The following is a 24,525-nucleotide window of genomic DNA, read 5'->3' on the forward strand; positions in this document are numbered from 1 at the left end:
CTCCAAGTTTTATTTATTGTTTTTTTTCTCTCAATTTCATACCCAACTCATCAGTCTGCTCTTTCTCCATTGATACATTTACAGATGGAAATTTTCATCCAATTACTGCTACTGCTTTATCCCAAAGATTCTACTTTGATGTCTAGTTATTGTCATTCTCCTTAATGAAATTTGTATTTCTGCGATTTCTTCTTTAACCCACTCATTCTTTAAGATTAGGTTAATCTCAATTAGTTTTTAATCTGTTTCCTCAGTCCCTTACTTAATACCATTTTTATTGCATTATGATCTGAAAAGGATACTTAAAATTTTTCTGCTTTTAACTATAAAATTTTTATGGACTAAAGTGTGGTGAATTTTTGTAACTGTCCCATGGACCACGCAGAAAAAAGTGTACCCTTTATTTGTTCAATTCTCCCAAGATATCTGTCAAATCTAGTTTATCAAAAATTCTATTCACTTCCTCAACTTTCTTATTTATTTTTTGCTTAGACTGATCGATTTTGGAGAGAAGAAAATGAACATTCCCCACTATAATAGTACTACTATCCAGTACTACTGTACTTCATTTATTTTTTAAATTTAGATGTTGTAGATGCATCTGCTGTAGCCCTACTTTGGGACTGGGAATTAAACTGACATTTTCCAATCCAGTGGCCACTTTTGAGGTTTCCAAATTGGCTTGCATAGTAAGTGGAGCACTTTATTTTTTTGTGTTAAAACATGTGAGTTCCAAATTCTTTTCTTCCATCTTCTCTTTATTCTGGGATTGTAATGTGAAACTGAGTAGGGGCAATACAAGACGGCACTGTGTCCAATGCCAGCAAAGGGTTCCTTATCATCTCCTTCGGGCAGTCCAACTCTCTTTTCAAAGTCATACATTTGATTTTTACTTAATGACATTATAAATTTCTGAAGATAGGAAAAAAAAGTTGTTGCCCTCTTGAGTGTCTTTTGTTTGCCTACCGGCCTTAACCAGAGTTAGAAAAACAGAGGGAGAGGCTGACTTCTTGAAAGCTTTGCAAGTTCTTCAGAAAAATGTTCATTTTCACCCTATTTGCTTTGGCTGATCTGGTCGCAGGAAACAGTCTATTTAGATTTACCAAGAAACAAACTGTCTCCTGTAGAGGAGTCCCAGGAGGACCCTTTGACTGTGCAGAGGCCCAGACTATGTGTCAGCATCAGCCCAGAAGCCTCTCCCCTGCCAAGCTGGTGGAGGAGCAAGCATGGGAGGCTGGTGAGACAGAAATGGCAGGGCCCCTTACCTTCCTAGGATCAGCTGCTTTTTTACACAATGGCTCTGCTCTCCAATCAAGTCCATCAGGGGAATCCCTTCCTCATTGTCACAACTGTGGAGTCACAAAAAACAGTGAATGAGAAGTTTCTTGATTGTCATAGGCAGTAGCCTGAACATAGGCAAATACATACATATAGTGCAGGAGACCACAAAGTTTCCCCAAATTACCCAGTTTTTATACCCTTGATCAAACACCTCTTACTTCTTCCTTTCACCAAATATTTTCACCCAATCGACATAATACTGAAGTGAGTTCATTTCCTAATTCTGGAGAGATTCCATTCTTCTATTCTAGACTTCTTCCTTCACTCAGTCCTAGTTTTTGAGCCTATTTCCTTTCTTGGTTTTGCAACCTGGTGGGATGGCATGACTTATTTCCTTTTATTTCACCATTCTATTATAAAGGCACAAAATTTAAGCTTCAGCAGTGACCTACATGTGCAGAGAAAGGCATGTCCCCATGCAGCACATTCATAAGGTTTTGTCCTAGTAAGTATTGAGAAAGGAAATTACAATTTTCATAATAATCGATATGATATGTGTAATGAATATACTAGTAATGCAATGTTTTCAAGGGCTGGCTCTCTGGCTTGTCACTCAGCTCACAATACAGACTGAACTGATTAATCAAAACTCTTGACAAGGGTCACAATCACTGGACCTAAAGTGAAGTAAATCAAAGATTGTGGAACCTGTTCCCCTCAGAGAACTCTGGTTCTCTGCTTTAGGGGAGGAGGTCACAACCCACAAAGACATGACTCCAGAACTGTTGTGTTGTGAGACTTGTGGATTTCTCCTGGGAAACCGCTAAAATCCACCTTCCCCTCTCCTTCCCTAGTTGTGACTCAAGTATAAAACCTATGCTTTTACTTCAGTTAAGGAAATATTCCTCACTCTGACACTGATTAATTAAACAACTTGATTACTGACACTCCTGTTTCTAGGCCTGCTTTGTGTGGCTCCAAGCATTTTCAGGTTAGAGACTGGCTCAGTAAAAATCCTGTTACAGTATCCTCTCATGGGAGGATAACAAACAATTTCTGCCTGAAGGCATTCTTCACAGTGAAGCCATAAATGTCTTATGTGCAGAATTTTCTGCTGTCTACAAAGCTCTATAATCCACTGACATGGCTCCTCAATCATGTGACTGGCTTTTGCTTGAAGGCTTTGCCACATGGATTGTATTTTCTCCAGTGTGCATTCTCCGATGATGAACTAGACTGGAGCTTGTTCTAAAAGGTTTTCCACAGTGATCACATTCATAAGGTTTTTCTCCAGTGTGGATTCTCTGATGTTCTACAAGCCTTGAGCTTACTCTGAAGGCCTTTCCACACAGATTACATTCATAAGGTTTTTCTCCAGTGTGGATTCTCTGATGTCCAACAAAGTGGGAGCTGCATCTGAAAGCCTTTCCACACTGGTTACATTCATAAGGTTTCTCTCCAGTGTGGATTCTCTGATGTTCAACAAGATGGTAGCTGGATCTGAAAGCCTTTCCACACAGATTACATTCAAAAGGTTTCTCGCCAGTGTGGATTCTCTGATGTTGAACTAGACTGGAGCTGACTCTGAAAGCCTTTCCACACAGATTACATTCATAAGGTTTCTCTCCAGTGTGGATTCTCTGATGTTTAATTAGAGGAGAGTTGCCTCTGAAAACCTTTCCACACTGATTGCATTCATAAGGTTTCTCTCCAGTGTGGATTCTCTGATGTTGGACAAGAGTATACTCGTCTCTAAAAGACTTTCCACATTGATTACATTCATAAGGTTTCTCTCCAGTGTGGATTCTCTGATGTTCAACAAGATGGTAGCTGGATCTGAAAGCCTTTCCACACAGATTACATTCAAAAGGTTTCTCTCCAGTGTGGATTCTCTGATGTTGAACTAGAGTGGATCTGAGTCTGAAAGCCTTTCCACACAGATTACATTCAAAAGGTTTCTCTCCAGTGTGGATTCTCTGATGTTGTACTAGACTGGATCTGAGTCTGAAAGCCTTTCCACAAGGATTACATTCATAAGGTTTCTCTCCAGTGTGGATTCTCTGATGTACTTTAAGGTTGGCCTGCTTTATAAACGCTTTACCACACTGATTACATTCATAAGGTTTCTCTCCAGTGTGGATTCTCTGATGTTGGACAAGAGTGGACCTGTCTCTAAAAGCCTTTCCACATTGATTACATACATAAGGTTTCTCTCCAGTGTGGGTTTTCTGATGTTCAGCAAGACCAATCCTCCATGTGAAAGCCTTTCCACATTGATTACATTCATAAGGTTTCTCTCCAGTGTGGATTCTCTGATGTTCAGCAAAAGTGGAGCTGTCTCTGAAAGCCTTTCCACACTGATTGCATTCATAAGGCTTCTCTCCAGTGTGGATTCTTTGATGTACTGTAAGGTTGGCCTGCTTTATAAAAGCTTTACCACACTGATTACATTCATAAGGTTTCTCTCCGGTGTGGATTCTCTGATGTTGGACAAGAGTATACTTGTCTCTAAAAGACTTTCCACATTGATTACATTCATAAGGTTTCTCTCCAGTGTGGATTCTCTGATGTTGGACAAGAGTATACCTGTCTCTGAAAGCCTTTGCACATTGATTACAGTCATAAGGTTTCTCTCCAGTGTGGGTTTTCTGATGTTCAGCAAGACCAATCCTCCATGTGAAAGCCTTTCCACATTGATTACATTCATAAGGTTTCTCTCCAGTGTGGATTCTCTGATGTTGGACAAGAGTATACTTGTCTCTAAAAGACTTTCCACATTGATTACATTCATAAGGTTTCTCTCCAGTGTGGATTCTCTGATGTTGGACAAGAGTATACCTGTCTCTGAAATCCTTTGCACATTGATTACATTCATAAGGTTTCTCTCCAGTGTGGATTCTCTGATGTACTTTAAGGTTGGCCCGCTTTATAAAAGCTTCACCACACTGATTACATTCATAAGGTTTCTCTCCAGTGTGGATTCTCTGATGTTGGACAAGAGTATACTTGTCTCTAAAAGACTTTCCACATTGATTACATTCATAAGGTTTCTCTCCAGTGTGGATTCTCTGATGTTGGACAAGAGAATACCTGTCTCTGAAAGCCTTTGCACATTGATTACATTCATAAGGTTTCTCTCCAGTGTGGGTTTTCCGATGTTCAGCAAGACTTGAGCTGCCTCTGAAAGCCTTTCCACATTGATTACATTCATAAGGTTTCTCTCCAGTGTGGATTCTCTGATGTTGGACAAGAGTATACCTGTCTCTAAAAGCCTTTGCACATTGATTACATTCATAAGGTTTCTCTCCAGTGTGGATTCTCTGATGTTGGACAAGAGTATACCTGTCTCTGAAAGCCTTTGCACATTGATTACATTCATAAGGTTTCTCTCCAGTGTGGATTCTCTGATGTTGGACAAGAGTATGCCTTTCTCTGAAAGCCTTTGAACATTGATTACATTCATAAGGTTTCTCTCCAGTGTGGATTCTCTGATGTACTCTAAGATAGGCCCGCTTTGTAAAAGCTTTACCACACTGATTACATTCATAAGGTTTCTCTCCAGTGTGGATTCTCTGATGTTGGACAGGAGTATACCTGTCTCTTTGCTCCAGAGTTTCTTCCATACAAAGGCTTAGGTCTGCAGGAGTCTTCTTCACTTGAAATCTGATCCCTCCTTTTGAAAGAAAGAAGCAATAAACATATTTGTGATGTGAAAACAAACCTGTGAATTAGAATGCAGTACTAGAAAGGTTGTTTCTACTCAGTCTTTCCTTTTCACTTTCATCGTTTGCCCTTTAAATCCTTTTTTCAGATATTATGCCATTTAGGGCACACACACTAAATGTTCAAATTATTTCATAATCCCTCATAATTGCAAGTGTAATGTAAGGTCCCTAGTAACAACATTCAATCTTTCTTTTTTCTGTTGCAGTATTTGAGGTCACATGAAAAATACCAGTACTGGGTTGTTTTGTTTCTATTTACCTAATACATAAAATATTTTGTTCTGGCCTATTAATATTTTTTTTGGCAAGTTAATCAGGGCCAAGGGACTTCTCCGGGGGCACCCAGCTAGTAAGTGTCAAGTGCCTCTACTTAGATTTGAACTCAGGTCTTCTTGATTCAAGGGGTACTCTATCAACTGCACCACCTTGCTACCCCCTCAGACTATTTATTTTGATAACAATTACATTTTTTTTAAAAAAAAGTTTGAGTCTAACTGCCCCTGTTCACCAAAACAAAAATAAAATCTTTGTAACAATGACTGCACATGTAGAGCCTATAGCAGATTGTTTACCATCTCAGGGAGGGGAGAGGGGAAGAAGTGAAAGAATTTGGAATTTTATATTTAAGCAAATGTTTAGAAATTGTTTTAGTACCTAATAGTGGAAAATAAAATATTATATTAGAAAATAAAATCTGTTTCTACCAAAAAACCATCATCATAATAAACACAATGTTAAAATGCACAGCATTTCCAATGTCTGAAAATATGTGCTCATACACTAATTTGGATCTATCATCCTTTTGTGAGGGACTGCACAGCAATCTTCACTATTAGTTGTCTTGAAGCCCCTTCCCATTTAGAATTTCACAAACCCCTTGGAGGTTTTAGCCAGTGGTCCAAAAGATTTCAACTGAAATATTTGTCCTTGGCACCTTAAGCAGTAAGCAATCACCCAACTTTGTGGCTAAGATATTTATCCTCTGGGACAACAAGCATGTGCATACTTCAACCATAATAGGACTTATCTGCAGTGACTCAAAGTCATTATGGCCAGGCACATAATCCTTTTGAGGTTCATGCAGTGAGAACATCATGTTGTGAGAACAAATTGTTTCCAAATTCCCAGGGAGGTGGGACATTCATTTGCAAATGATCACAGGCATGCACAGACCCTCACTGGCTGGCTCCCACTATAGCAGGGTAGTTCTCTCATTCCTGGGTTACCTCACATCTCATCAAAGCTGTAATTAGCACATCAAAAAATTACTTGGTGCATGCAACTAGAAAATTAGATACACAGGCAATGGGGCGTAGAAATTTATCTTGCCCTACAAGAAAGAAAGGGAAAAGGGGATGGGAGGGGAGTGGGGTGACAGAAGGGAGGGCTGACTGGGGAACAGGGCAACCAGAATATATGCCATCTTGGAGTGGGGGGGGGAGGGTAGAAATGGGGAGAAAATGTGTAATTCAAACTGCAGCAGAGATAACAGGCTCTTTGGACCCATGATTGCTATGCATGCATAGTAGTGGCCACAATGAAACCATCCTGGACCCACCACAACCATTCTACAAAAACCAACCTTAAAGTGCCCCCTTGTTACAGTGTTAAGCTTGTTTTCTGATTTGAACCTTTACTATTCACCTTCCTGTCAGCTTCTCAAAGGAACTGGTTGGTAACACAGATTAGTCATTCACTAGAGTTTCAAAGAAAGTATAGAAGGTTTTCCATTGGTAGGAAATAGAAAGTTATGACTGAAGATATTTTATCTTTACAAAGGAGGTTTTAAATGTAAACAGTGTTTGAAAAACATCTGTGCAATTGACCTTCAAGTACATTTATCATTTAATACACTACTTGTCAAGAACAATTAGAAAAATAAATATTTTAAAGAGTAACCACCAATCATTTTATGGACTGGTTAGAGATCTTAAAAAATGAATTTCCATCATTTGGGATTGCATTGCTGAGAAAAGTTAAGTCATTCAGAATTCTTCATCAAACAATATTGCTGTTGCTATGTACAATGTTCTTCTGGTTCTGTTCACTTCACTATGCATCAGTTCATGTAAGTTTTTCCAGGTTTTTCTGATATCACCCTGCTTGTCATTTCTTATAGCACAAGAATATTGAATTACAATCATATGCCACAGCCTGTTTAGCCATTCCCCAATTGATGAGCATCCCCTCAATTTCTAATTCTTTTCCCCACAAAAGAGGTACTATATTTATTTTTGTGCAAATAGGTCCTTGTCCCAGCTCTTTTTTGTGTCTTTGGGACATAGACCCCGGAATCGTATTGTTGGACCAAAGAGCATACAAAATTTCATAGCCCTTTGAGCAGAATTCCAAATTGCTGTCCGTAATGTTTGGATCACTTCCCAACTCCAGCAACAGTGTATCAGTATTCCAGCTTTTCCACATCCCTTCCAACATCCAACCTTTCCCCTTTCTGTGATATCAGCCACTCTGATCAGTGTGAGGCAGTGCCTCAGTGTTGTTTTCATTTGCCTTTCTCTGATCGATGCAGATTTAGATTATTTTTTCATATGACTGTAGATGCTGCTATTGTTTTTATCACTATGATTTTGATTTAGACTATTTCTCCCCCATTCTGTTCTCCTTCTCAGACTGTTGTTATCCTCACTCCATGTACTCTCTCATTTCCCTATTGAACTAAATGTATTTCTATTCAAAAACGGTCTCCTTTCAAGTAGTCCATTTAAAAGTGAGGTTTACTTTCTGTTCCTTCTTCTCCAACTCTCTTCATGTTTTTACTAAACTAGGACATCCCTGAAAGCAGAGACTTTCTTTTGCCTTTCTTTGTACCTTCATAGCTTAGCAAAGTGCCTAAAACACAAGGTGCTTAATTGGTCTTTACTGGTTGCTTGATTCTGCCCAGGGTTGACAGCAGGCCCAGCCTATGCCTCTATCCCTGCATTCTGGTCTCTCTCACATATTCTCACTTCCATCAGGGTTCTTTCTCTATCTTGAACCCACTCGCCTCTAAGTAGACACAATGGTCAGGTTCTAACCCTGGTGGAACCTGACGAGACCAAACATGGAAGATCACAGAGGCTTCTTTCTAGGCTCCTGAAGGGTCTCATACCAGGGGACACCTTCAAGTACCTACTTCCCAGCTCCCTAAAAGGAAGTGGTCATCACCTACATGAACCTGCTCAATGATTCTCCAAGAATGGGACAGAGACTGAGCTATAAAGATCAGGAAAGGAGTTAGGGCTGATGACTTCTGCAAAGTTACTCTTGGATTGCTTTCAAGTAAGGCAGCAGCCTTCACTCCTACTCATGCTGCTGGATGAGAGGGAGAAAACCAGGAAACCAGGCTGCCTCGGTCCACCACAAATGGAGGCTCCACAATCTCAGCAGGCCCATCATCATGGCAAGGCAATCCTTTCACATCTCCCTATATGACTCCCCAAGCCAGTCACAACAGAAGCTTTTCCAAATCTTTTCATTCATCCCCAACCCTCCTCTATGGCTTGTTCTCTTCCCTCCACCCTACAGATCCATACCTTCCTGCCTAAAAACTTGGCCTCTTATTTCACTGAAAAAGCTGGACATTTATCAAGAGCGATCTTATTCTCCTTATCTCAGACTACTCAGATGCCTTCTTTTCCTTTTTGGCCTCAGTATCAGATAAAAAGGTCATCCTTTGCTTGCTAAACCAAATCACTTTGTGGGTGCCAATAATTGCATTCCATCTCTCACCTACCTTGGTATATTTTTCCCTAGTATCTGCATTTTTCCACCAACTTTTACTCTCTGCCATACTAAGGACTCCTGTCCTGTTGTCACAAATAAAATGATTTCTCTCAAAACACCCACAATGAATGTGTATGTATGTATATATCTATGTCTGTATATATCTATATATATATATGTGTGTGTATATATGGAGAGAGAGAGAGAGAGAGAGAGAGAGAGAGAGAGAGAGAGCGAGCACGAGCGGACACAGGGTGAGTTGACGATGAAGGGAAGATATCTAAAAGAAATAAAATCAAACTAAGGGATGAGAGAGGAACATACTGAGAGAGGGAGATAAGGAGAGATAGAATGGGGTGGATTATCTTGCATAAAGGAGGCAAGAGCAAACAGTTCTGTGGGAGGAGGGGAGAGGGCAGATAAGGGGGGAATGAGTAAACATTGCTCTCATCAGATTTGGCCTAAGGAGGGAATACCATACATACCCAATGGGGAATCTTACCCCACAGGAAAGAAGAGGGAAGAAGATAAAAATAAATGGGGGGGCGGGGTGATGGAGGGGAGGGCTGATGGGGGTGGAGGTAGTCAAAAACAAACACTTTCGAAAGGGGACAGGGTCAAGGGAGAAAATTCAATAAAGGGGGATGGGTTGGGAAGGAGCAAAATATAGTTAGTCTTCCACAACATGAGTATTGTGGAAGGGTTATACATAATGATACACATGTGGCCTATGTTGAATTGCTTGACTTCTTAGGGAGGGTGGGTGGGAAGGGAAGAGGGGAGAGAATTTGGAACTCAAAGTTTTAAAAACAGATGTTCAAAAAACAAACAAAAATGTTTTTGCATGCAACTAGAAAATAAGATACACAGACAATGGGGTGTAGAAATTTATCTTGCCCTACAAGAAAGTAAGGGAAAAGAGGATGGGAGGGGAGTGGGGTGACAGAGGGGAGCGCTGACTGGGGAACAGGGCAACCAGAATATACGCCATCTTGGAATGGGGGGGAGGGTAGAAATGGGGAGAAAATTTGTAATTCAAACTCTTGTGAAAATCAATGCTGAAAACTAAATATGTTAAATAAATTTAAAAAAAAAAAGAATGAAAAAAAAAAACACCCACAATGAATCCTGCAACCCCATAATATACTATCCAACATCTGTTCTCCATTTCATGGTCAAATAGCTAGAGATGGCCATTTACAACTGGTGTAATAGAACTCCTTTCCTTTGCTTTCTTTGAAACTCTCTCAAGTCTGGCTCCCAACTTTATTGTTATACCGAAATTTATTTCTCCAAAATTACCAACAATCCTGAAATTGCTCAATTCTATGGCCGTTTCTTGATCCTCATTCTTCTTAACTTCTCTGTAGGCTCTGGCACTGTCAGTCACCCCTTTTTCTTGATACTCTCCTCTACAAGCATTAGGGACACTACTCTCTCCCGGTCCTCCTTTTACCTTCTGCAAAAGGAAACCCATTCTCTTTCCCCCAACCCTCCCATCAGCCTACAATCCTAATGTTATCTGAGGCGTCCTCAATACTCCAGGCTCAGAGATGCAGTGTCAGGCACTCCTCATTGGCTCTCACACATTCACACTTTTGACCCCACATTCACTCCTGGGACTCCACTGGTGTGACATCTCTCCCATATACCCCTTCTCACCCAGCACTGTCACTGTCTTGGTTCAAGCCCCAATCACCTCACACTTGAGGTACTGCAGAGCCTGCCAGTTGTTCTGACTGCCTCATCTCCCCCCAGTCCAGTCAATCTTCCAGCTGTCAAGCTCATCTTCCCAAAGCTCTCACCTGACCAGGTCAGCTACAAGGGTTGTCCAACAACAGGATCCAATGTAAAATCCTCCCTAAGGTTGCTAAAGCACTTCATCACCTGCCCCCTCCTACTCCTCCAGTGTTCTTTCACCCCATCTCCCCCCATATATGCTATAATCCAGTGGTATGGGCCTCCTTTCTGTTCTGTGAGCAGGAGCCTGGGTTTTTCTCACAACCCCTTTGGCTGAGAATGTTCATGCTGGCCTCCCTGAAGCCCCAGCCAGAGCCTACCTTCCACAATGGGCCTTTCCCAGGATTCCCCACTTCAGTGCCTTCCCTCTCTTGCCCAGCTCCAATTTAACCTCTCCACATTGGCTTTCTACAGTTTTTGGACTATTCACCAGATGGTAAAATCCAGGAGGGCTGAGGATGCCCCTTGCACATCTTTATCACCTCAGTGATTAGCAAAGGGCCTGGCAAGCAGCAAGATCTTAATAAATGTTTGTGGGTTTGAAGAAGGTCGAAGAAAGAGCTCATATTGGAGAGCCTAAACACTTTTGGCACTTTCAGCAGACTTCATTCCACAAATTCCAAACAACACCTTCTTAGAAGATGATAGATTTATTCCTGGAAGGGAGCTGAAAGGCCAAGGAGTCTAACACTTTTGTTTTAGAGATGGGGATGGTTCAGTTATTGGCCAGGAAGCCCCTGGTAATAAAAATGGGAATAAAACAATTCCCAGGCAGGCCTTCCTGCCCCCCAACCTAGTACTTCCTTCACCACAACATGTACCATCCTCTCATAATCACAGCTCTCAAACATCTGCTTTCACCTCACTCACCTGGACAGAGGTTCCTCAGGCCTTCTTGCTCCAGCAGCCATGGTGCTTCCCTTTGCTCAAAATAGGAGATCACGTCTTCCCTGGGAACTGGAAGCCCTGGGCATGGGGAATCAGTTAGGGATGAGCATGGAGAGAAACATGTAATTTAGTTCTCTTCAGGGAGGGAAAGGGGTGTGGATACAGAGCTGTTCCATTTTGAGGATCACTGCATTCTGGTCACACATAGGAGTCTGTACTGACCCATTAAGGTTTGTAATGCAAGTAACCCATAGTAGGATGTATTGTACACCCTGTCCTGAGAAACAGCCAAACCTTCTGCCCCCATCCTGTTATGTTCCATTCTGGCAGAAACTCCTCGACCCAACACTGGGTAAAAGGTTATTGTGTCAGATCAGCCTCAAGCCTAAGCCACAGGGACCTTGAGGAACTCAGCCTTAGCCCAGTCCCCCTACCTGGCTCCTCACTCCCTGACCCTTATATAAACCTTATGTACTGTTCACTCAGGGGTGTTTGCCTATTGGGGGAAGAGTCTCCTGCTGCAAAGTCAATGTAGTTCATCCGAATTCTACTGATCAGTCAGTCTACTATTCCTGGCATTCACAGGGGCATGCTAGCAAGGACCCCAGAGTGGTTCCCAGGAATCCTGAAGGAGGAGAAAATCATGGCAGCTGGTACTGCAATACACAGAGCCCTGGGCCCAGAGTCAGAAACACCTGAGTTTAAATACAGCCTCAGACAGTGAGTAGCTGTGTGCCCCTGGACAAGACACTTAACCTCTTTTTGCCTCAGTGTCCCAAGTGTAAAATGGGCCTGATAATATCTCCCACCCTGGAAGGTTATTATGAGGATGAAGTGACTTAACATTGTGAACAAAGCCCTTGTTCCAGCCCCTGGTAAACAGGTGAATGTAAATGTTTGTTCCCTTCCCTTCCTCTCCCCCCATCTGTGATGGAAGTTGAGGGAAACATGAAGGAAGATCAAGGACAAACCTGCTACACCTGCCACAAGTGAGAGCTAGGAGCTACCAATGTATGCTTGTTAAATAGAAGAATATTCCAAATATTAGGCCCATCCCAAAGAGGAAGGGGCTGCAAGGAAAAGCTGCCTGGGCAGTTTTCAGAGATGTAGCAGAAAAGTTCATGTCCAGGTAGAGGTCAGACCAAATAACCCCTGAGATTACTTCCAGGTCTGAGATTCTTCCACAGTGATGGGAGCTTTGAGCTGAAGCTCAATAGAATCGGTAAGAGACAGCATCAGGAGCAACAAAGGGAACCCTCAGCTTCCTGTCACAAAATGCAAAGACTTTCTATAGGAAAACCAGGTACCAGGGGAGCCTGTCTCTTGGACACAGGAGACATACACTTTTCTCTATTAATTCATAGATGCTCCAAAGCCTCCAAAGATGAATGAAGACATTCCCTTTGATTGCAGTCGCAGAGTTACCACGGGATGTGTCCTTACCAAGGGATAGCAGGTTCTGGGCATTCTCCAGCATCACCTCCTTGTACAGCTCCTTCTGAGGATGGTCCAAGAGGCCCCACTCCTCCTGGGTGAAGTCCACAGCCACATCCTTAAAGGTCACTGTCACCTAAATCATCACAATTCAGAGGACATACAGCTGAAAGACACTTCAGAGTTAAACATTCCAATCTTCATTAACTTACAGGAGGAAATTTCAGTCACCCCTTGAAACCACAGTCAGTAAGAACCCAATGGAATTTTGAGATGATCCATATTCAAATTTGAGAAAGTATCATAAGTTGTAATAAAGCTGAAAAATGTCTTATTATGGAATCTGTCTCACTGTGGAATCAGGGAGAAAGTGTGTGTTCTATCTGTGAGGCAGGTTCATCTATGGAGGAGGAAGAGAGAGGGTGATGTGAAATTTCTTCCTTATCAGAACTGATGTGATATAGTGTAAAGGAAAGACCATGAGAAGCTGGCAGGTACACTGCATTCTGGGCGAAAATACAAACATTTAATAATCACTGAAAAGAAAATAAAGATAAATAAAAGATCTAGTTTGCTTCCTGAATGGCTGAAATAAACTCTTCTCTACATGAAAACATGAAGAGCATTCTAGAAAGATAGTCATCTGAATCTGCACTGCACTGAGTGGTGTGAGAGGGTTCCCAGCAAGTGAAGGAGCCTTATCTGTTATTATACTGAGGGCTTGAGGTCACTCTGGCCATGTGTCAAATCCAAAACAGCTTAGGCCTTTGCTTTAAGAATGCTTTCCTTTGTCTATAGCACATATTCCTTAATTACAAAATTAATTACTTAATATAAGGGCAAGGTAGGTGGCAGGGTGGATAGAGTACCGGGCTGGGGATCAAGAGTCGTCATGTATATGAGTCCAAATATGGCCTCAGAAACTCACTAGCTGTGTGGCCCTGGGCAAGTCACTTTACCTTATTTACCTAACTTTCCTCACCTGTAAAATGAACTGGAGAAGGAATGACAAACTACTCCAGTATCTTTGCAAAAAAAAAAAAAAAAAGAAAAAAGAAAAAACCCTAATGGGTTTGCTAAGTGTTGAATATGAAGGAAATGACTGAACAAAAACAATGAAGAAGGGGCGGGGTTCCTTTATTGCTTAAAAAAAAACACAATGTTTCATTAGCTTCGGTTTTCTTTGAGCTAATTCATCAGAAATGTTTCCTTCCTTATGAGAAATAAATGATCTAAACACTCCCCCACAACTCTAGAAACTTGGGTGAAGCCAGTGAACTTCAAAGTGTTTATTCCTTTTATATATATAATTTTTATTTTTTAAAACTGTTTACTATGCAAGTATGCCAAGGACAAAAATATATCAGATCCCCAAAAAAGGTAGGCACACTGCACCACAAGCACATTCCTAGTTCCAAGCTTACACCTCCCAGGGCACATGGATTATTCAAAGCTGCTGCATAAATGCAAATTCTCTTCTCCTTCCCCAGAGTCCCCAGGACATACCCTTGGGATACAGCTCTTGGTTGGGCTTCAGGGGTTGGAGTTCTGTGTGCTCCTGAAGATGCCATTTCTCAACGTATCTAGCTCTTGGCTCCCAATTCTACAGACAAAACAAAATGATCCTCCCTAAAGCCTTGAGGAACATGGGGAGGAAAAAGCCTCGATCCCATGGAGAACAAGTCGTTTTTTTTTCCTTAGAAAAAAAAAATCCCCCTTCTTTTGCTCTCAAGCTCACCCTCATTGAAAATGAACTGAAAAACCAAATTCTGTTTTCAACATGTATAATTTCACCCCAATTTCACCCCAATTTCACATTGCCCACATCCAAAAGTTTTATTCTGGACTGAGTCACCTCTATCAGAAGGGGAGGCAGGTGGCATGTTAGATTAGTCCTCTGGAATAGTGGCAGATCACATCACACATCAGGATTCCCAGGTCTTTCAAGGTCAGCTTTACAGCACTGTCTCCAGATAAACTGCGTTCCTCGTTCTATTCCCTTTGCTATGCAGCAGTTAGTACACATCTTCCCAGACTTCTCTAAAACCAGCCTTTCATCACTTCTTAAAACTAACATTCCTCCCTCACATTTCTGTATCATCGCTGATGATACATCTGTATCATCACTGACTCCTCCAGGAGTAAAGTAAAGTAAAGTTTTGGATTTCACACATGGCCAGAGTGACCTCAAGCCCTCAGTATAATAACAGATAAGGCTCCTTCACTTGCTGGGAACCCTCTCACACCACTCAGTGCAGTGCAGATTCAGATGACTATCTTTCTAGAATGCTCTTCATGTTTTCATGTAGAGAAGAGTTTATTTCAGCCATTCAGGAAGCAAACTAGATCTTTTATTTATTTTAAGTAAAGCCAGTCTCTGTGCCCTCCTGGAGGAGTGTCTGGGCTGAACTTGTGTTCTCCTGGGTCCTCCTGTGCTCTCCTGGTGTCAAGGACAGCTCAGCCTGGGGACCTGCAAGCTTTCAGTGCTCCTCAAGTGGTCTGATCTGTGCCAAAGTTGATGGAGATTTCCCTTGCCCACAATGGGATCCTAGTTCTGCAATCTCCTGATCTGGTTTTCAGCCTTCTTGGCAACAGCAAATCTACTGAATTTGGACACTATCAGCCAGCTGGCCAGCTCTGCAGGTCCTATGTTAGACTACGATTCCTGCCCAGGTGATTCTTGTGCATGCTTCAGGCTGGGCTAGCACCTGGGTGAACCCCTGCTGCCATCCTGGGATCTGAGCCAGACCAACAATGGATTCTGAACCTGTTATTCCCCTAGGTATTCCATTTAGAGTCTTCAACTGCTGCTGACCCTCAAAGGTTACCTGGAGGCCCAGGTTCTCACCTATCCAATCCAGGCCACCAAGATGTCTGCTCCTCACATTCCCTCTCCACCACATCCCATCTGTTGTCCATCTCTGCTGATTTCACCTTTGCAACATCTCTCATAAATGACCACTTCTCCCCCACCTAAGAAGGCCCCCACCCAGGTTCAAACCTTCAACACTTCACACCTAGGCTATTACTATAGCCTGCTGGTGGGTCTACCAGCCTCAAGTTTCTCCCCACTCCAATGTGTCCTCTGTTCAGCCACTAAAGGGAGGCTCTGACTATGTCACCATCCTGCCCCTCCACTCAATAACCCCCAGTACAAAATACAAATACAAAAGTCATGCAAAGCCCGTTAACACTTAGTCCCTCCTCCCTATATGTATTCTTCTATCCAGTGACCCTGGCCTCCTGGCTGTTCCCTCAACAAGACCCTCCATCTCTCAGCTCCACACATTTTCAGTGGCCACACCCATTTTACTGGACAGCCCCACTGTCACACTCTTCCTCCTCATCTCTGCCTCCGTCCTCCCCTAATGTTACTTTTGTTGTTCACTCATGTCCACCTCTTCATGATTTTGGAGTTTTCTTCACAAAGATACTACATGGTTGGCCATTGTCTTCTCCAGCTCATTTGACAGAGGAGGAAACTGAGGCAGACAGGGTCAAGTGAGTTGCCCAGGGTCACACAGCTTGTAAGAGTCTGAGGCCTCATTTGAACTCAGGTTTCCTGACTCCAGGCCTGCCAGTCCATCCACTGTACCACCTAGCTGCCCTACTGACTTCACTGGCTGTCTCAGGTCCCAACTTCAGTCTCATCAATGGAAGCTTCTCCCAACCCCTCTCAATTCTAGTGCTTTCTCTCTTTTAATTAGTTCCTATTTGGCACAGTTCCCCAATAGGCTGTGAGGGCCTTAAGTAACTGTATTGTCACTTGCCTCTCTGTGTGTCCCAAGCACTTAATGAATGTTTCTTGATCAAATATCTTAGTGCCAGATTTCTTTCAGGAGCTTTTCATCTTCCTCCTCCGCCAAGAGCACTGGTCCAGGGGTCAGGAAGACTGACCTTGGGGATGACCTAGGCTCACATCAAGCCTCAGACACTCACAGCTATAGGATGCTGGGCAAATCCCTTAACATCTGGGTCAGTTTTCTCCACTTATGTAAAGTGAGGATAATGTCTCTGGGCATGGCAGGGTCAAGATGGCACAGTGAGGAAGAAATGCAGTAAACTCCTCTCCACAAAGAGCTAACAGATGTGGACAATGTACCAGACCAAATCTTGATGGGGAAAACCAGAAAAACCTGGGAGTCCTTGGTCCAGGTTGGCACAGTGGGGAAAACGGGAGGTCCCTGGACCCTTATCCCAAACCTAGTGAGGAAGACACTGCACTGCATTCCGACAATGAAATCCTGAGTAACAGGGCAAAAAGATTCAGACCCATGTCAGGAAACTAGAAGAGGATGGCTACCACTGGCAGCTTTCTCACCCTCTACCATGCCCAGCTCACATAACCAGGGTCTAGGGAATGTATGCCAAGCAGTGGGTGGGGTGACCCTGGGGAATGAAGGAAGGAAGGAAGAGCAGGAACCAGCAGAAGCACGGGTGTGGCCCAGGCCTGGGATGACAAGCAGGGTCTGCCTTCCAATATCCAGCCCAGCCTACAGTGGAATAACAAGGCCTGAAACCCAAAATAAAGAGAAACTTACAATCCTGACTCCCTGAGCCTGGCAGCAGTCCACTCTTGCAGAGACTCAAACCCAGGCCAGAAACTTGGAGAGCTCAGAGCAGGAGGGCAACAATCTGACTTTGCTCTGGATCACACAACTTTGCCAACACTGAGAACTCATAGGCCTCTATCCTGCCCCTGACTTCCTGCAATAAGACAACTGTCAGGACCCCAAGGAAGCAACCACAAGAGCAGCCCAGACATTCCCTCCAAGGTGATGCACGGGAAGTAGGCTGAAAGAATGACCCAACAAAAGAAGAACCTCACCATAATGAACGCTTTTGGTGACAGACGAACTGGAGACACAGATGCAGAAGAGTGACTCACATCTGTAAGCACTGCCTCAGAAAAACACAGCTTGATCACAAACTCAACCAGAATTTCTGGAAGCATTGAAGCAAGAGTGAAACATGTTTATAAGTAGAATGAGAGAGTTGGAGGGGAAATAAATGGAAAAGAAATGAGTGGTGAGGAAGAAAGTATCAAGGAGTTAACAGATTGGTACAAGTGGTACCAAACCTTGGCTAAGCAATAACCTCTCTAAAACTTTGAATACAATAAACAGAAGCCACAAGGCAATAGCAAATATTAAAAAAACAAGTTTAAAATGTTGAAAAATAAACAGAAGAAAATGGCTCACAGGAAATAACTCAGAGTAAAAGTCAACTCACATAGAAAAGAAGGGAAAATTTAGATAACTTTGGACTATCTGAACACCATTAAACAAAGGAGCCTAGGCATGAGATTTCAAGAAATCCTAAAACTGCCCAGGTGTCTTACAACCAGAGGAGAAAGTCAAAATAACCCACAGCTCACTTCTTGAAAGAAAGCTCTCCATGAAAACTCCCAGCAACACCATTGCCAAAAACACAGAGCTAACAGGTAACACGAAAAATACAGCAAGCAGTCAGAAAAACAAGACAAAACAAAAGAATTCAAGTACCAAGCAGCCGCAGGATCACACACACTTTGTCAATAACCATTATTAAAGAGCACAGAGCTTGGAATAGCATATGCTAGAAGGTAAAGGATGTGGCCTTATAGCCGAGACTGATTTACCCAACAAAACTGAGTATAATGAAATAGGGGGAAATGAACCTTAAGGAAAGGACTTCCAAGCATTCTTCCTGAAGAGACCATAACTGCAGAGAGCTTTTGAAGTTCAAACACATCTGAAGACAAAGGTAAACTAGTCTAGGGGAATAAAAAAAATAAAGGATAAACTACTTTTATTCAAATATGGGGAGGTGATATGTGTCCTCTCTGATCTCTCTCAGGGCTCATAGAGGGAATCAAATTAGAGAAGACCTGGGAGGGATTCTGTTATGTCTTGATCTGAAGGGAAAGATGGAAAGAGAAGAAGAGGAATGCACTGAGGTAGGTGAATGGAAAGGAGGTTTAGGAAACATTATCTCACATAATGATGGGGTACAAGTAGCTATCTATAGCAACAGGAAGGCGGGGACACGGTGGAAACATGTGATGCCTGAACGTTAGTCCTCCAGTCAAAGGAAGAGCACACACAACACAGAGTTCTGTACAGAAAGACATGTTACTCACTAGTGAAAAGGAAGGAAGGGAAAGAAAGGAGAGGGGGAAGTAGAAGGATAGACTATGGGAGGGCTTAGGCCTAAACAAAACACATTCCATTTTTATAATTTTTATATTTCTTTTCAAGGTGAAAAAGAAAGAGAATCTGAGGGATTATACATAAATGGGGTATGGATGAATAAGGAAGTTTAACAAATGTACTGGGATACTATTGCATGGACCAGGAAGTAACACAGTGACCAACCAAGACTTCAGAGGGCCAATGAGGAAGAAACAGGCTGCCTACAACCTAGAAAGGAAGGACTCAGGAGGGAGAGAAGGAGAAATATGTTTTAGGGGATTGGTGCCATGGTATTGTTTTTCAGATTGAGTATGAATTGAGTGTAATGGGTTTTGCCTACATTGCCTTACCAGTGTGGGGGAGGGAGCAGGTGGGAAGATAATTAGGTAGACCTTGACTGATACCAACGCACGTATTCATGCGTGTACGTACACATTGGAAGTCTGGAAGGCAATGATCCATCGATTCCTGAGGGGTCATGAGGACATGTTGCTTACCTCTTGACAGAGTTGATACTCAAAGTACCAGCTGATATAATGTTCTTCAGCTACAACCAAATTTTGTTTACCTTCACTACAGACATTCCTGCAATAGGGGCTGGTTTTTCATGCTTTCTTAAAGGGGGGAGGAGGGGTGCGCGGCACAAAGGGAAGGGAGAAATGGCTACTTTCTCAAGTAAAAAAAATTGAATTTAAAAATGAGGTAAAAAATTTTCTCCAATATTCTCCAGACTCCATAAGGTTGGTTGTAAGGGTCAGTGAGGTATTGGTAAGGTGGTGACCTCAGTGCCTGGCACTTAGTAGGTGGTTGATCATGAATGCTGGTTTTTCTTCCATCAGCCACTCTTGAAATCAGACTGACCACTCACTCACCTGATGCCTGTCAAAGGTTGCACCCTCCCCATGTGTGAAGGGGCCACTACCTCCTGGAATTCTGTCCTTCCTTTGTCACATGGTTAGGCCAGTTTATGGGGTTTTTTTTCACCCAGAAAGGTGACAAAACCATCCTGAGGACCTGACTTCCATAGTGGGCAAAGGCTCCATGTGTCTCCCTTCAAGCAGTATTCTAAGGGACTCTGGACAAATTAGTGCAGCTACCTGGGAATCTAAAGGCATAAAAGTCCATCCTTGTGAAAGCAGGGTTCTTCAGATAAGACAGATTTCCCCAAATGGCACACTGCCACAGCTGGCTCTACCCACCACATGGAGGTGAGGTGAGCCTTGTCTACTCAAGCTAAAGAACTCTCTTATCCATACTGAATGCCCTTTTATGCTATACTTATATAAAGCTCCTTTTGCTTGTGAAATGACCTAGGGGTATCTGCTTTTTGCTTAACATCTAAACAGTATTGGCTCCAGTCACTTCCATCCATTAGTCCCTTCCCAGGTCAATCTACGACCTGCTCCAGCCTATGGGAGACTCAGATTTTCCAAGAAGCAGTCTGAGATACCTTGACACACTAACTTGACTCTGTCCATTCTCCCTTTTCTCCTTGCTGCCCTCATGGTCTCTGCCAGGGCATGAGACACTCTGCCAGGGAAGACCAAATTATCCCCCCAGGAAGCCAATCTGTACAGAAATATGGTATGTGGTGAAGCTGGTCCTGGTGCCCAGAACCAACAGAGGCAAGGGTGAGAATCCCAGGAGCCTCTTTTAAACAGTGGAGAAGCTGTCCATCACTCAATCACTGTGCCAGGGTAAGTCTTAGAAACCTAGGAGCAGCAGGATGGTTCCAGAGCAGTCTGTACAAGAAACCTTGGGCTTCTCTTTCCAGGGTCTTTCTAAATGCTCATTGACTTGACCTGAGAACTGGTGAAGGGGAGGGCTGCAGAGGGACCTGGGAAGGCTTGTGTGACCTGAGGCAGGAGGACATGAACAGCACCAGGAGCACAGTTTGTGCTTTGTTGGCAACACAGCAGTGGACAAGAGCTGGGGGAGCCTTCAGGGCTCTGCTCCAGGTGTGCCCAGGCAAGACTCAGGGTGAAGGATTTCCTGGGTCTTCAGTCACTAGAAGGGAGAGCTTGGCCACAAGAAAGAGAGAGGAGGGGCAGGAGCTGTGTAGGGGGAGGGGGTGCTGGCAGGCATTAAGAGAGCAAAGACAGGATCCCTGGGTGATAGACACTAAGGAATGAAGGGGTCACCCTTGTCAGTCAGCTGCAATGAAAGAGAAGTTAAAACCAAATGGGGAGTGGTAGGTTGAGTAGTAGATAGAGCACTGGCCATAGAGTCCCCAGGACTTAAGTCAAATCTGACTTCAGGGATTTGAGACTTACTAGCTCTGTGACCCTGGATAAGTCAATTAACCCTAATTGCCTCACAAAGAGAACCAGGGAGGGCAGCATGGGGGGTGGGGTACAGGGCAGTGCTCCAGACACCAGGATGCTAAGGAATCAGCTGAAAACGGGAGCAGGGCAGTGTTGTTACTACTGTAATTATTTTCATGACAATTCTTATAAAGAAACGACCCATAAGGCAGGTATTGCCAGCTTCATGGACCATCCTCTAGGAGGTTTATGGAAATGGCTGGATTGCTAATGTTGGTCAAGCTTGTGGATGGACTGCACTCACCTGGGCTGGGCTTCGGCTGCTCCCAGGGGCCATTCCCTCTGAATCCAGGCTCCCTGTGTAGATGGCAAAGGAACCAAAGTGACTCCATTTTGTAAAGTTCCTCCTTCTTATCCCTGGTCCTTGTCTACCACAGGGACCTGCTCCCCCACCCTCTATGGCCCACAGCTAAAGCTCTTCCTCACAGATGTCCCCACTAATCATGGAATGTCCCAATTCTAAGCCTTCCTGATAACCAGGAGACAGCCTGGAGCCAACTGGAAAATTCTTTCCCTTCTTTAGCCCATCAGCCCCACCTGTAACCTTCATCCCAGGCTGACTGCCTTGGTGCTCATACTCTGGGGGATTCCTATTTTTGTGCCTCATAATAAATCTAATTTCCCTCCGGCTTTGGTGACTAGATTTGACCCCGTACCTGCTTGGGCCAAGGGGTCCTCTGCAGACTGAGCTGGGGAGGAAGAAGGATCCCACACAGGGAGAGCTCTTTCCTCTCTCCTCTTAGGGGAAACTAAAGGGATTTGGAGGTACAGATACCCTGGGAATAGAAAGATCCAGGGCCTGCCCTCAGGGGAATGACTCCAACTGGTAGAGGGAGGGAAGAAGCAGGCTTGGAAATGAGGTGGGTCTGAACAGGAAGACTACTTCCCTTCCTCTGTCCTCCTGCTACAGAGCCCCAGGAGGCAGAGGGGGCACCTTGGGATCCCAGATGGGATGAGACCAGTCAGAAACTCAGTGGCTCCTCTCAGAGCTCTTTAGGGCGAGCTCCGCAATGCAGCTGCCAGGGAAGGATCAGGGAAGTCAGAGATTGGGAGAGAAAACCCAGTGTGGGATTCAGCCCCCTGCATGGGACCTGAGAGTTCTGAAAGGAGCGGGGGCAGGGCTGAGTCTGGGAGGCAAGACAGTGTAACACAGATCATGGCAGGGAGGTCAGGGTCTCGAGAGGGACAAATGGGTTTCGGGTGGACACGGTCTGGCAAAGCCAGCAGACTATGCTCTGAAGTGTGCCTGGGAGCCAGGGAGGACTCCCGGGACCTCCAGTAAAGCTTAGGATCAGAATCGCGAAAGGGAAAGTGGAGACAGCGAGCCACGTGGCCGGGACATGAGACGGAAACAGCCCAGCACCTGGGGTGACAGTAAAGGGGCCCGGAAAGAGCTTTGGCTCCTGCTTACAAGGCGGGTCCTCGGGACAGGCACAACTCCTGGTTCCTCCCAGGGTGCTGGCTGTGAAGGTGGGAGCTGGGGCAGGGAGACAGGACGCCTGGGTCCGGATGGGAAGGCTGAAAGCAGCACTTCTGGGTCCCTAAGGGCAAAGTCTGAAGGTTGGGAAAGTGTGACCCAATGAGAAATCTGGGGAGGGGGACCCCGGACATTGGGAAGTGATTGGGGGTCTGGAAGAGCTGGAGCGGGCAGCTCCTCCAGTGGTCTGGGCAGGGAGGCAGGTGTGCTCCTGGCGGACCCAGAGGACATTCACCGTGAGGTCAGAGAAGAGCATGAGACCCAGTGGCACCGGCAGCCAGAAGAAGGCAGGACCTGCGTGGGGCCCGGTTCCGACCTACCTGAGACCTGCACCCGCAGAGCTGGCTACCAGAAGGCAGAGAATGCAGAGGAAAAGTTTCCTGTTTCCTGCTTCCGCCAGTCCACTCAGGAAGGGGCCTCCTCCGCCCAATAGCCCCACCCTTCCCATCCCCCAAGGCCCCCAGGATGAGTCCTTTTATCCAATCAAACCAAGAGCCACCCCCTGCCTCTCTTCCCCAAGCCCTGCCCCTCTTCCTCAAGCCCTGCCCGCTATCACAGGGAATGCCTCAGACCACAGGGAATGCTTCAGACCACAGGGAATGCCTTGCCTGCTGGCATGATCTCCCCTACACTCCTCCCGGGTCTCCAAATCCATCTCAGGGCCTTATTCCCCCTGGGCACCACTCACAGGGCTGGAGAGCTCTGAGAGTTCCCCTCACCAGCTCTCCACCGCCTCCCCCACTTCCTCCCTCCCTCCCTCCCCCTGCTCTGGGACTCAGACCCTCCCCCTTGGGAGCAGAAAGGCTGCCAAGAGAAACGTGGGCACCAGACTAAAGGAAAGTGGCAGGGATCTACTTCGAGATGCTGGCAGCAAACGGCCCTTGGGAAACTGCGATTCTACTGACCGTTTGCAACTGTAAATCCTGATAGGATTGGACTGAGCTCCCCTCAATCTAAATTAGACTGTGGGCTCCTTGAAAATCAGCTGTGTTCTCCCACAGCAAGAACGGGGATGTTTGACCCTCTACAGGGAGATCAGACCATAAAGCAAAATACATTTCCAATTTAGCATTAAGGGGATATCTTTAGGAACTGTAAGAAGAATTAAATGTCAGTGGATTAGAATTACTCTCAATGGGTGGATGGATAAAATGATTTGTCCATTTAAGATAATTCAGGAACTAAATTGATGTCATTGGACCGGCAATTTTGTTTCATGTTTAAATAGGTAACATTGTTTATGTTATGATCATGCTTTGATTTTTTATTGGGATCTGTGGGAAACCATTGTATAAAACATGCAGTTTATTTAAAAAATTAAAATGGTGCAATTGTATCCTTAGAAAATTAATTCCTTGGTCATAATTCTTCTCCACAACTTGACTAGTGTATAAATTAATTCAATGCGAAGTTATACATGATAGTTATATGAGATTCTATGCCGTCTTGGGGAGGGAAGGGGGAGGGAGGGGAGAAAATCTGGAACTCAAAATTATGGTAAACTAAAAATAAATTTAAAAAAATTAATTCCTCTTTTGATCTGGATGCTGTGAAATTATTGGAGTCTTCTTGTACAAAATGACTAATATGGAATGCTATGCATAATTTCTCATGTAAAACTTACGTTTGATTGTTGCATGTCAGAGAGGGAGAAGAGGAAGGAAGGAAGCAGGGATAGAATTTGGAACTCAAAATTTTGAATCAAAATGTTTTTAAAAGAAAAGTTAGAATTGGGCAAGTGGAAACTAATGATTCTAGGA

General features: G+C 44.0%; 1 protein-coding gene across 1 annotated transcript; it reads right to left on the reverse strand.

The window, feature by feature from the left end:
• Positions 1-543: 543 nt before the first annotated feature.
• LOC118835693 (zinc finger protein 420-like) lies at positions 544-23,193 on the reverse strand. The gene is made up of 5 exons (XM_036742935.1): positions 23,086-23,193; positions 21,533-21,585; positions 12,801-12,927; positions 11,340-11,435; positions 544-4,954 (listed from the first exon to the last, which is right to left on the reverse strand). The coding sequence occupies exons 2-5, from the start codon at positions 21,563-21,565 to the stop codon at positions 2,433-2,435; spliced, it is 2,778 nt and encodes a 925-aa protein (XP_036598830.1). The 5' UTR covers positions 21,566-21,585; positions 23,086-23,193; the 3' UTR covers positions 544-2,432.
• Between the last annotated feature and the right edge of the window lie 1,332 nt (positions 23,194-24,525).

Source organism: Trichosurus vulpecula, chromosome 2, assembly GCF_011100635.1.
Source record: "Trichosurus vulpecula isolate mTriVul1 chromosome 2, mTriVul1.pri, whole genome shotgun sequence".
Taxonomy (NCBI): domain Eukaryota; kingdom Metazoa; phylum Chordata; class Mammalia; order Diprotodontia; family Phalangeridae; genus Trichosurus; species Trichosurus vulpecula.

What these genes read in the sequence shown, in the direction of transcription:
- LOC118835693 (XM_036742935.1), bottom strand. Translation starts at nt 21,565, where the DNA reads ATGGCCCCTGGGAGCAGCCGAAGCCCAGCCCAG. An exon ending in GCAGCCGAAGCCCAGCCCAG is followed by an intron (nt 12,928 to 21,532) that starts GTGAGTGCAGTC and finishes GTGATGATTTAG; the next exon opens with GTGACAGTGACCTTTAAGGA. An exon ending in CCAGAACCTGCTATCCCTTG is followed by an intron (nt 11,436 to 12,800) that starts GTAAGGACACAT and finishes CCCCATGCCCAG; the next exon opens with GGCTTCCAGTTCCCAGGGAA.